The 12,693-nt window shown below is 36.3% G+C and overlaps 2 protein-coding genes across 2 annotated transcripts; both read right to left on the bottom strand.

The window, feature by feature from the left end:
- Positions 1–405: 405 nt before the first annotated feature.
- Positions 406–8,089, bottom strand: si:ch211-14k19.8 (mucin-2). Its single transcript, XM_058772054.1, has 11 exons — positions 7,804–8,089; positions 6,955–7,314; positions 4,546–6,744; positions 4,356–4,426; positions 3,743–3,801; positions 3,099–3,256; positions 2,806–2,965; positions 1,731–1,922; positions 1,339–1,560; positions 669–825; positions 406–596 (listed from the first exon to the last, which is right to left on the bottom strand). The coding sequence occupies exons 1-11, from the start codon at positions 7,844–7,846 to the stop codon at positions 549–551; spliced, it is 3,669 nt and encodes a 1,222-aa protein (XP_058628037.1). The 5' UTR covers positions 7,847–8,089; the 3' UTR covers positions 406–548.
- Positions 8,090–10,058: 1,969 nt separating this feature from the next.
- ndufab1a (NADH:ubiquinone oxidoreductase subunit AB1a) lies at positions 10,059–12,441 on the bottom strand. Its single transcript, XM_058772053.1, has 4 exons — positions 12,237–12,441; positions 11,338–11,466; positions 11,104–11,191; positions 10,059–10,491 (listed from the first exon to the last, which is right to left on the bottom strand). Exons 1-4 carry the CDS (start codon positions 12,438–12,440, stop codon positions 10,400–10,402), a joined length of 513 nt encoding a protein of 170 aa, XP_058628036.1. The 5' UTR covers position 12,441; the 3' UTR covers positions 10,059–10,399.
- Positions 12,442–12,693: the final 252 nt, after the last annotated feature.

The following is a 12,693-nucleotide window of genomic DNA, read 5'->3' as shown; positions in this document are numbered from 1 at the left end:
TTGCTAACTCAATTATAGGTTTGCTAACACCAGGTTTGTTGTCACATCTTTGGAAAGCAGAGAAGGAGAATATGAAAAACAGTATGTTCTATTTTTAGAATAAGTACAGAATTTTCTATTGTTTTCTCATTTCTTATTATTAATGTTAAGAACGGTTGTGCTGCTTACAATTTTTGTGAAAACCGTGATACATTTTTTTCAAATTCTTTGTTGACTAAAGTTTAAAAGAACAACATTTATTTGACATAGAAATCTTTTATAACATTATAAATGCCTTTACTGTTACTTTTAATCAATTTAATGTGTCATTGCTGAATAAAAGTATTAATTATCTAAAAATCTTGACCCCTAACGTTGAAACAGTAGTGTACATTTTGTAGAGTACACTGGAAGCAGATCCCAAACAAGTCTTTTTTCAGGTAAAATTAATTTTATTCAGTTTGGCACAACACTGGTGTTCCTGAAACAGATTAAATATTCTCTCACTTGACCAGAGCTTGTTGGGTTTTCTGAGACTCTCCATTAAGCTGTCCAGCTCTTCTCTAAATCTACAAGTTCCATGCCTTCACAGTAAGAGCGGGACGGGACGCTTTTACCTGGATATGAAGAACAGTTATGTGTCGTTCCATTACAACAGTATAGATATATCTTTAGTGTACGAGTCTTACCGTGGTGGTACTCCTGTTGAGCTGCTGCAGCAAAGGGAACGGTGTCCATTGAATGGGCTCAATCGGCCAGCTACAGACTGACAGGTCACTAGCCTTCCCAGAATCCACCACACCATCCGCCAAGCTACAGTTGCTGAGATCCCAGCCATACTGAGAACTGTAAGCCCAAACATACATGGAAAAATCATGTGAACAACTTAACTCATCTTATGGTAATACTATGGTGCTTTATACACATTTGGGGTAAGATTTCAGTGTTACAATATTTCTATTTCAAATAAATGTTGTTCTTCAATCAAACAAATACAACCATTGTGAGCATAAGAGACTTCTTTCAAAAATATTAAAAACCTTACCCACACTTAACTTGAACAGTAGTGCACCATGCTACTGAAATTCATGTACCATAATATTTATGGTAAACCACACTGTAAAAAAAAAAAAGTTGAGCGAACTTAAAAAAAATTGTTTTACCAGCTTCAGCAGATTTTTGAGTTTGCTCAACTTATTTTTGTGGGAGATTCTCAAATTTTTGTTGTATAAACTTAAAATGACAAGTTGAGAAAACTCAAAAATCTGCTGAAGCTGGTTGCCTTAAAATTCTAAGTTGGCTCAACTTTTTTTTTTTACAGTGCATGATTTATTCAATAATATGCAAATCTTACGGTACCCGTGAGGATATATGGTGTTGAGGTGTGTTCCACTACCGTGGTATGTGGATACCACAGAAAGAGTGTCATCATGGTAACAGCAGGTACGGTCAAGTGCTCTCAGGTGTAGTAATTCATCAGAGCGGGTGAAGGCAGGGTTATCCAACGAGTCCTCAGAGCCCGGCCAGGACCTTCCCCAAAAACGAGCCGAAAGCTCATCAAAGTGATTAAATCTGCGATAGCTGTTTCCATACACACACAAGACAAAGGAATATTATTCACACATTCGACCCCTGTGGTGTGGCGCTATCACAACCCATGGTTTGTTTTAACTGGCCAACTATTTCCAATAACAAAACCACGCTACTAGAGCTGAGTGTGTGTGTGTCTAAAATGATTGAACATGTGATACCTGCTGCGTGTTTGTTCCACTTTGGCTTGCATGAGCATGGATTTAAAACGGCGCACTATGAGATAAGACAGAAGAGCCATGACTGCTGCGACAGCGACCAGCACTCCAAAGCACATGCCCACCAAACGCGGCCGGGTCATGTGGAGGTCACAGCGCTGGCCCATAAACCAGTAATCCTCCCCAACAGGACACCTTCAGAAAAAGAGAGTTTGGTCAGCAGGATTTTAACACGATAAAGCCTGCTGTATCATATTTGATATGCAAATTTTGGAGTATCAAAATGATGGAAACCTCCCTGTTGTACACAGTATACTACATGCTTTCTGTCATCTGATTTATACCTTTTTAGCAAGTAAAAGGCCTTTGGGTATAATTGTAAAACCATCTTCAAATCGTGGTACATGTGTCCTTTTACTGTGAAATCTTTACTGCTTCTTAAAAAGTAAAATAAAAATACTCTTTATATTGTTAGTAATATTTCATGCTAATTAGGTTTACTTGATTAAACATCATCTTGTAGAAAAATCATGTTAAAATGTATGTTTCAAATATGATGCAACAGGCTTTTGAGGAACATTTATGTGTGCATCTCTCAATCATCAATGTACTGGGGGATATAGAGTGACAAATGATATTTATATGCATTTCATGTATTTACATGCATTTCATGTTTCATGTAGTCTGCTATACTATTATGAAGATCTTGTTGATTGACATTACAAGCTATCAGAATTTCATCTAATTTTTTTTTTTGGCCATTAAAATTTCAGTAACTGAACCAAAACCAAAAAACTGAAACACACTGAGTTTGTTCCTCTGAATAGAATCATGTGTGAACTCCATAATATTTTATACTACATAAGCCATAAAAGCCTGATGTATCAAAAACAAACAATATACATATATTTTTCTGAATATTATTTAATATGTCAGGCTTTACAGGGTTAATCAGTATGCACATATAAATGCACAGGTCTTGACCAGAAAATAATTGCAATTAAGATCAGATGTATGCTGCAAATAAAAAATCTGACAATGCAAAACTACACTGCATATAACTTTTCATGGAACTTACTGGCAGACAGGTTGTTGCCCGAGGCGATGGACACAGATGCCCTGATGTTTGCAGTATTCAGCGTGGCACACAGATGTGCAGGTGGCATTGCCCTTTGAAGAAACACACTGGAACCCAGATGGACATTCAAACAACCATTCACAAACATCTGTCTGCAAACCTTGGAATGAAACAAAGAAAGAAAACAAACGTATTAAGGTATGATAGGTGGCCTGATTGGTTGAGAGAGAAATAAAAGCGAAAGATATCTAAAAAAGATGTAACTTGTTAAGATCTTATCATTCAACACTCACCTCCCACAGTAATATTCTTCACTCTAACTCCACCCACACGTATTCCTTTCTTTGGGAGTGGGTTTAACCCCGCCTCTTGTAACAGAGACTCCACCCTTCCCAGCCAGGAGAGTGCTTCCACTGTTTGGAACTGAACTAGTGTTTGCAGAACTGGGCCACTGATGAAAACATCCATAACAGAATCCATCAAATACACTTATTTAACACAAGTCATCCACCATTTAGATATTTTAGATGCAGGTTTTAATAATCTTTTTCTCTGCTGAACCACTGTGACTTAAATGATGTACCTGAAATACTCTAAAATGTATTATATTTTAACTGCTGAATTTATAAAAAAAATAATTTATGTTTAATAAAATCATAATACATTTTATAAAATAATATTATTATGATGTAGTCTGTTTTAAAAGAATATTCATGTTTTGATTTTGCATTGGCATTTCTATTATAGTTGATCATGATCCTTTAGGGGTCACAAAATCTTTTAAAAAAATCATTCCTTTACAATTACAACTTCTTCCTCATTGAATTATGAAGTTCATTAAAGCCATGTCTAGTCTCTCAGCTACCCCACAATGATTTATCGTAGTGTGTATGTAAATAGATTAAGTGAAAATATATATGTCAGTAAAACTTTTTACCTGTGCCAGGTCACATGTTGATTCTGAAACCCAGAAAGGCTCTGCAGAAATGTCTCCACCTGCAGGAGTGGATGAAGAGCAATGACAATCATATTACCATCAACCATCTGCTGATGTGAGTGTGCCCACACACAAATTCAAAAGTTTGGGGTTGGTAACTTTTTTCTTTCATTTTTTTTTTTTTTTTTTTTTTGAAAGAAATCAAGGACACATGCATTCAATTGATTAAAAAGTGATAGTAAAGACATTTATAATGTTATAAAATATTTCTATTTCATACATAACTTTCTATTCATCAAAGAATCCTGAAAAAATGTATCACGCATTCCACAAAAATATTACGCATTTTCTTGAGCACCAAATCATCATATTAGAAGACTGGAGTAATGATGCTGTCAATTCAATAACAGGACAATAACAGTAATAAATTACATTTTGAAATATATTCAAATAGAAAACAGTTGTAATAATATTTCACAATATTACTGTTTTTACTGTATTTTTATCAAATAAACACAGCCTGGGTGAGCACAGAAGACTTCTTTCAAAACATTAAAAATCACACACAAACATGTGAATGGTAGTGTATATAAAGTAATTCAAATAGTTTCACCTCAAGCAACCTCATACTAGGGGCATAATCTCCTTCCAGGACAATCTGTAAGAGTACTTGAAATGTTTTCTCTGAAAACAGAAGAACAAATGTTTTTCAGGAAAACAAACAAGATTCAAGTTTACTAAGAAACATGGAGAAGTGAAACATTAGGGGTCTCAGAAGCAAACGTGACAGATACATTACTCACCCTTGATGATTGCTGGCTGGTCCTTCACTATAAAATAATGGCGTCCATGTGGCCACTTCCTGTCAAAGCTGGATGCAGTAGAATGGATCCAAGAAGTTTGAGTCACTGCTTGTGTAGATACTGTGTGTGCTTTTGTTTTAATTAGATAAGGGCTTGTGGTCATATGTTGTGGAGGTCTGACAGTGCTGGGTTTATGCACTGGAAAGTCTGTCTGGACCTGGACTGAAGTCATTTCTGTGGATGTGGCATGTGGATTCATCTGAGGGGTAGTTATTGAAGGTGTGTGAACCACAGAGGTCTCTCTAGTTTCCCAATGTGGAGTGGTCGTACTAACAGATGTGCTTGTTGGAACAGTTGTACTGACCTGAGAAATGTATGGAGTTGTGGTTTCCAATGATGAAGTACTCAATGGGGCGATGGTGCGGGCGGTAAAGCCATTAGTATGAATGTCGTTAAATGGAGTTAAGCCAAGAGTCGTCTTCAAACTTGTCGTACTAGTCTGAGTAGGACTCGAATGACTTCTTCCTTCTGTTTGACCACTACTCATCTCACTGATATCAGTTACATCGGAAAATCCCACATTGCTCTGCGTGTTTTCAGAAGATGTTGGTGAATACTGCGGTGTAGATGTGTATATAGGGAATTCAGTATGCATACTTGATTTTGTGTTGGTATTCTGGACTTGTGATGGAGACACATCAAGTTCTTCTAAATCAGTGTGGTCCTCAAATCTCACTGTAGTGCTGTCTTCAACCATGAGGTCAGAAGTCACATTAGGACTCGACAAAGAGATTGCAGGGCTGGTGATGGGGCTTTCTTGTTTGCCTTGTACTGTGGACGGTAAATACGAAGTGCATGCAAGACCGAGACAATCATTTTCAGAAGGTGATAGATCCTTGTTCCTTTCTGGGGTGCTAGGAATCTCAGTAGGGGTCAGGTCTGGAAGGATGGTAGCTGGGAAGGTGGTGAAGGCACTGATTTTATTAGTGTTGTGTGACGTCCGGTAAGAGATTGACACAGATGCAGAGCTGGTTTCTTGGGTGCTTGTATCGTGTTGACTTTGGATGGTGTGTGAGATGTGGGTGGTTGATGCTTCCAAAGAAGTCAAAGTTGGAGTCATAAGTGTGTTATATGAAGACTGCATGAACTCGCCTGAAGTTGTTGGCTCATTCTCAGTGGTAACATTTATTGGCGGCTCATTTGGAGATCTGGAGTATTCAGCCGTGTCGCTATCACCAAATGCTAATTTATGGGTTTGATTAACATTTGGAAACTTGGCTACTGTTGCAGGCGTAGTAGTAGTGAGTACTGAATCATCATAGATTGTTTGATTAGTAATGTTTTGATCTGCATTTGTTGACCTTGGAGAGCGATCTGTCTTGTCCATCTCTGATGATATACGTTGGTTGTCATCTGTCATTGTGTTTGAACTCCAAAGTATCGAATCAAACTGACTCGTCCCAACATTCTCTGATATTGTAAACCCATCCCTATTTGGGAGCGTCACCGTGGTTGCTTTAGACTTGTAAGAACTGTCACTAAGAAAGTGTTTAGAAGTTTTGTCGAATGGCTGAATATAATGCGGACTTGCAGTCATAAATCTGGAAGTTGGAAATATTGAACTCGGATCATCTCTTTTCGTCGTTTTGGGCTGTATTTTGGTAAATGCATGTGTACGTATGTGCTGTGAACTTCCTCTATGTAGTTCAGTGTGTGCAACATCATTTGTGGTTAAAAGTGCACTTGTTTTTGCCATGTCAGTTGCCTGTCTGTGTGTAGTTTGTACAGAAACCAATGGTGATTGGATTTCAGACTGAGCCAAAGAAGGTTCATTAGACAACATTGTATGTGTGTTCATGTGTGTGTCAAGGGCAGAGCTGGTCTGTGTATCAGAATAAGAATGTGTGCCAGCGAGTGCGAGGTCGGAGATCCAGGCTCCAGCCGTTTCCTGTCCATTGTTGGTGATTTCCTGCGGAAAGAGAGGTCTGCGCTTATCGTCCAGGTCAGACACACCTCCGCCCTGCTGTATACTCTCACCCCTGAGAGCATGTGTTTTGTGGGCTGCATCGCTGCTCACTGGAATGTCAGGGGTGTAGGTTACATCGTTTGAGCCATTTGGAGAGGCAGACACAGGGTCAGCATCAGAGTGGGTGTAAGGAATCAAAGCAAGAGTGTGACTGTCCTCTGACGTGTTCCATCCTGAGAAAAACACACACGCAAAGATGAATGGAAACAGGAATTACGAGATTATCCAAGACACAAGAATCCAACACTAAGGGAAATGTACAAACATACAACAACCTTCTCACTGGGTACTGTTCATATACTTTTCACATATACTACTGTATATGTGTATAAATATATGTTTTTGAAAGAATATGATATTAGCATGGTACTTAAGTGACTTACTCAGATGTAATGTGGCAAATGTTGTTTCATCAGTCCTTCTCAAGCTCCATTCAATGATGGTTCTCCCAGTGCCAGAGAATAACGCCCGCTCCTCTCTTTCACAGATCAGTGTATTCCCATTCCCAAATTTAATTCCAATACGAGCGCCTTTCCCAACAGAAATGACCTCTATCCAAACAGTCTGATTTTCGTAAGCATCAATAATCCAAGTGCAGATAACATCCAACAGTTTTTCTGTGCCGTCACTGGTAATTCTGTTAAATAAAAGGCTGTTTGGGTGTAAAGAGTACCGAATTGAGCCGCTCCTCTCTCCAAGAATTTTACCTCCACAGTCTTGATTCAAGTTCAACAGTGTGTTACCTACAGAGAAAACATCATCATCATCACCTTCAATAAGTTAAGAAACTTTACATATTTTTACCTGAAAGTTAGGTAACAACTTTTAATGCCATTTTATATTTTAAAGTATCAGTACTTTTGTACTTGAACAGTATGTCACTTGCTACTTTTATTCCAATAGCATACTATCAATGTGCATATCCAAAAAAAAAAAAAAAAAAAAAAAGTAGCCTAGAATTACCATGGTACTTTTGACACGTGTGTGAATTCTGTGGTGCATAAACATTCAGTACCTATATGTTATGATGATGAGGGCCCACTACAGTAAATTTTAAGATTACCATGATACATTTTTACAAGGATATGCTTTAGATAAATCATAACATAAACTATTTAAAAACGATATTAAATACAGTTTTTATAAATCATCTAAAAATATGGCTAATGGACATATAAGGTAATGTGTTTAGCATGTAAATACCTCGTCTATTAATGAAATAGTCGTCTTACCTGGAGCGAAAATAAATAAGAAAAGATACACAAAACGACGCATTTTGCGAGCCAAAACATTCCAGGAAGGAATCCGTTCCCACAATTAATTCCATAAAGAATATTTAACAATTCTGAAATATGATGTAGACAATAGGCTATATAAACTAGTCAAAAAAGTATGTGTAACGAGGATTAATTTCAGTTTTCCTTCTGTTTTTAAAGACCTTTACAGAAGAGTCAAGTTCATCCCTCAGTCCGCCGCAGAAACCGCTGCTGAACCGACCTCAGCTCACTTTATGAAGCTCGCGCGTTCATGTGCGCTTGTATGAGCGCGCGAGCTCGCCCAAGGGGTGTAGAAAACAAGGCATCGTGCAGACATATGATTACGATTAGGCATCTTTTTAAGAGGGAAAATGGGACGGAAGCGGTAAAACGTTAAGGGGACAGAGGAGATTTCAAGATTAGGTTAATTATCGAGGTTGTGTGTGTTTGTGTGAAAGAAAACAGAGAGAGTGTTTGTTTGCGCTCCACTGACGAGCTTGAGCTCTCAATTCAAACTAGAAAATAGATTAACGCAGAAGGTCATTCATAGATCACTGGCACAGTGTCTGTGTCTCAAAATCAAGAGATGCCTTTTTAGACAGCAGTTTTAGGGGATTGAATGCAGGGATTGAAGGAATACTGCCACAATACTTTTGTGTGAGGGTAGATTAGACAAGCTCAGACACTGCATATGTAAAGCAAAGTAAAAACTAAAACTATATTAAAAGGTATTCTGACATTAAATAAAACTCAAACAATTGCTTAAAAGTCAATTTCATAACTTCATTTTAAATTCAAATCTCACTGCATTTAAAACTTTGCTTAACCTTTCCCTAATGCACAGAAATCCTGACACAAACACAAAAAAGGAGGAAATGCCTGAAGCGTCCCTCCCTAGCTTCTCATCTTCACAGTGAGAGGTACGTTCACAGACGTCCACTGACATAACACACATAAACACAGAGGGAGGGAGCAGGATTTATTAGACCTGAAAAGGAAACATGGGTTTAAGTCCATAAGACAGGAGTGTCTTTAAAATTAAAGCCTTTTTGAACTTAACTTAAACCAAAGTTCTCCTCTTTTACCCTAAACTAAAGGTAAATTTCAAACTCCAAGTCTGAATAAACAATATTTTATGACAATGACATATTGCTTATTTATAAAGTCTAAATTAAGAATGAATTATATATCATAAATCAAATAGTTTTGCTGTAATCCTAAATTTTGATATATGATTATGTGTAATGTTTTAAATATGCTGAAGGAAATACAGACGCAGTCCTTTTATGCTGAGGAGCCAATCCTGAAATACACAAACTTAAGAAATGGCATTAAAGGAATCTATGTGCAAATGTGAACAAGCATGTGAAAGTATCACTATTTTAAGGCCACACTGCAATAAATGTCAGCTTAATGTTGTTTAGGGTAAGTTAAAGGTTATTAGTGGAAGATTGTATTCGTTTTATTAGCATTAACATCAGGGGGTAAAGATTAAGTACTGGACAAGAAATGTTTCCTAATATAACCTGTTTAAACTCTCTTGGCTCCAACTCTGGAAAAGTCTTGCAGTAAAATTTTAGACATGGAAAGAATCTCCAGTAGGTGGTGCTATAACATACCAAATACAGCCACTCTTGTTTTATAAACTATTATTCAAAAGTTTGGGGCAGCATTAATACTTTTATTTAGCGAGGACATATTAAATTGATCAAAAGTGACAGCAAAGGCATTTATATGAATGCAAAAGATTTCTATTTCAAATAAATGCCGTTCTTTCAAATCAGCAGCAAATCAGCCTATTAGAATGATTTCTGAAGGATCATGTGACTCTGAAGACTGGAGTAAAGGTGTTGAAAATTTAGCTTTACCATCACAGGAATAAATTGCATTTTAAATTATATTAAAATAGAAAACAGTTATATTAAATTATGATAATATTACACAATATTTACTGTATTTGATCAATTGAATACAACCTAGCATAATGTTTCCAATAAATAAATAATTACATTCATACATAAAAATCGTACCAACCCCAAACTTTTGAATGGTAGACTACCTCATATTAAAACATAATTCTTATAAGCACCCTATGATTTTGTCTTAGTACATGGTTTAAATATCAGAAAACAAAGAATGTCAAGAAAACAAACCCCTGACCAGTTATATGAATGAACAGACTGATCATATTGGCACAGATTCATAATGTACCTGAACACAAAAATTAAGTCTTTTAAACTTATTCAAAGTCTTTATTTTTTGTAGTATTATTCGCATACTCTTATTGTATGAATGAGGAGCTTGTGCATGTATCTAGCAGACAGTGCTGCAGAGCTGCAAATCACAAGCAACCAAAAACAAAATGAACACAGATCTAAATACAAAAAGAATAAAGAACGAAGAAGAACAGCAGAAACATAAACAGTTCATGACAAAAGCTCAATGGTCTTTGTCATCTGACAGGATTATCTTTATCTGGATGAAGAAGAACAAACACGTGTTCATAATAAGGTTCACCCGAAATGACCGAAGTGATGTGAACAGTAATTAAACTCACAATGATTATTTATGCTCATTCATAAACATCCTTCTTGTCTGCGATATACTGAACAATCTCTTGTGGTGTCATCAACTTCTCTGCATCAGCATCAGGAATTTCAAAACCTGTGCATGAAAGCAAACACTTTATCAACTGGGATAGATACACACTCTTATTCCAGGTATAATAATCTGTTTCTATTAAAGGGTCAGTTCACCCAAAAATGAAAATTAGCCTGTTTTACACACCCTCAAAGCATCCTAGGTGTATATGACTTTCTTCTTTCAGACGAATCCAATCGGAGTTATATTAAAAATTGTCCTGGCCCCTCCAAGCCTTACAATGGTGTAAGTGGGTGCTTTTTGTCAACAGTGCAAACCCCCTGGAGCCGTGAGGGGCATGTTTTATTACGGATGCACGCACTTTATTTCACGTCTTTTGGACTGTTGACAAAAAGCACCCGCTTACCCCATTGTAAGGCTTGGAGGGGCCAGGACAATTTTTAATATAACTCCGATTGGATTCGTCTGAAAGAAGAAAGTCATATACACCTAGGATGCTTTGAGTCTAATTTTCATTTTTGGGTGAACTAACCCTTTAATCCTTATACACCAACAAGAACAATGCATGCATTCAAATAACACATAAATACAAAGCAATGGTCATAATGGGAGAAACTTTACACTTGATATTAAATTTGTAAAAAAAAAAAAAAATTTGTAAATGCAATTACACACCAAATTCATCTTCCATGGCCATGATGATCTCCACCTGGTCTAAACTGTCCAATCCCAAATCCTTCGTGAAGTGAGACGCAGCCTGAAGCTATTAAGAAAAACACTTTTAAATTATCATCAAACACAGGTAATATGGTATATTTGAAGCTAATTTGAAATATTTCAACCAAACATGTTGTCCATCTGATTAAAACTATGAAGTATTTACAAAGTCCCTTAGTCTTTGGTATTTACCTTCTCAGGGTTGATCTTGTCGTAGAGCTTCAGGACGTAGAGGACACGGTCATGGATAGTGTCTAGGGTTAATGGGGGCAAGTCACCGTACTGCCTCCACTGAAAAACCTGAAATGAACTGCCGGAGATCTACACAAAAAAAAAACTTCTTAGAAAATACATTTTACAAAGATTATTTCAACAGACATCTGAAGCGGTGTTATTATTTATAATATTTATTAATGATTTGAATTAGCTTTTATTTTTAGATTTCAAATTTTTATTTAAATTTTAGTTTAAGTTTTAATGATTTAGTTATTTGCTTTCTATTTGGGTTTAATTTATAACATTTTTTTCAGTTTTTCATTTAATATTTGTACATTTATATTTCAATTACAGAATTTATTTTAATGATTTTAGTTAACAATAACAACAATGAATTAAAGGTTCAGAACAATAATAACAGATGATACATGAGTATTATGATGAGGTAAATCATGTATTTGTTAAATATCATAGAATATCAATGTGAAAGAAAGAAAGATAGAAATTATACTCATATATAATATAAAATATAAATATATACAGCGAAAAACAAATACACCTTTAAACGACCTTAAATATATTAATACTGTCATGTATACATACATATAAACCTGTGTAAACCATAACTGATTGAAGCAAAAGAGCTAATTAAAAACAAAAACATACAGACCAGTCTAATGATCTATTATGCTACATAAAGATGATAACACTTAAGTTAATTTAGAAACATTATCCTGAACTATACATGCAGGTCAGTTGGTTAAAAAGTATTTTGTAGCTGTATATTGATATGTTTGTCCATAATGTTGAAGTCATTCTAACTAAAGACACGGGTAGGTCACTGGATGTCACGAGTGTAAATCACTAACACACACCTGCGCCAGCGGAGACTTGTGTCCATTAGTCAGCTGTGAAAGTGTTCGGCCATGGGTGAGTGGAGCTGCTGTTAATGTCGCGGCAGTATTGATACGGTTAAAATACACAGTACGGTGGTTCAGTGACCGGACACACCGGGCAATGATGCGCGCCGCCATGTTTCTCAATCCGCTCCCACAATGCACGAGACTGCCACTGCGCATGCGCGACACACTGTCTTCAGTTCTTTCGAATTGAAGTTATATAAATGTAAATATTTAACTTTCGATAAATATACTTTATTTCATAATAATAAAAGAAACTGTCAATGTACAACATCAAATGTTCAATTTAATTTATCTGTATAAATGCGAATTTGTCATCTTTTTGCTCTTTTGGCTGAAAACTATATGCTAAATCGTTTCAGTCGTTAATCATCCAAAACAGTCTTTCATAAAATGTCCAAAAAAATATTAA

This window comes from Onychostoma macrolepis, chromosome 01 (assembly GCF_012432095.1).
Source record: "Onychostoma macrolepis isolate SWU-2019 chromosome 01, ASM1243209v1, whole genome shotgun sequence".
NCBI classification, from domain to species: Eukaryota; Metazoa; Chordata; class Actinopteri; order Cypriniformes; family Cyprinidae; genus Onychostoma; species Onychostoma macrolepis.
This window is presented reverse-complemented; position numbering and strand designations above follow the sequence as displayed.

Bases quoted from the DNA above. Each gene is read 5' to 3' on its own strand.
- si:ch211-14k19.8 (XM_058772054.1), bottom strand. From the start codon at position 7,846: ATGCGTCGTTTTGTGTATCTTTTCTTATTTATTTTCGCTCCAG. The intron at 3,257-3,742 runs GTAAAAAGTTTT...TGTTTTCATCAG, and splicing joins CAACATGTGACCTGGCACAG to TGGCCCAGTTCTGCAAACAC. The intron at 826-1,338 runs GTACCGTAAGAT...TTGGGCTTACAG, and splicing joins AACACCATATATCCTCACGG to TTCTCAGTATGGCTGGGATC.
- ndufab1a (XM_058772053.1), bottom strand. From the start codon at position 12,440: ATGCGCAGTGGCAGTCTCGTGCATTGTGGGAGCGGATTGAGAAACATG. The intron at 11,467-12,236 runs GTGTGTGTTAGT...TTTTTTGTGTAG, and splicing joins ACAAGTCTCCGCTGGCGCAG to ATCTCCGGCAGTTCATTTCA. The intron at 10,492-11,103 runs GTGTGTAATTGC...TTTCATGCACAG, and splicing joins GGCCATGGAAGATGAATTTG to GTTTTGAAATTCCTGATGCT.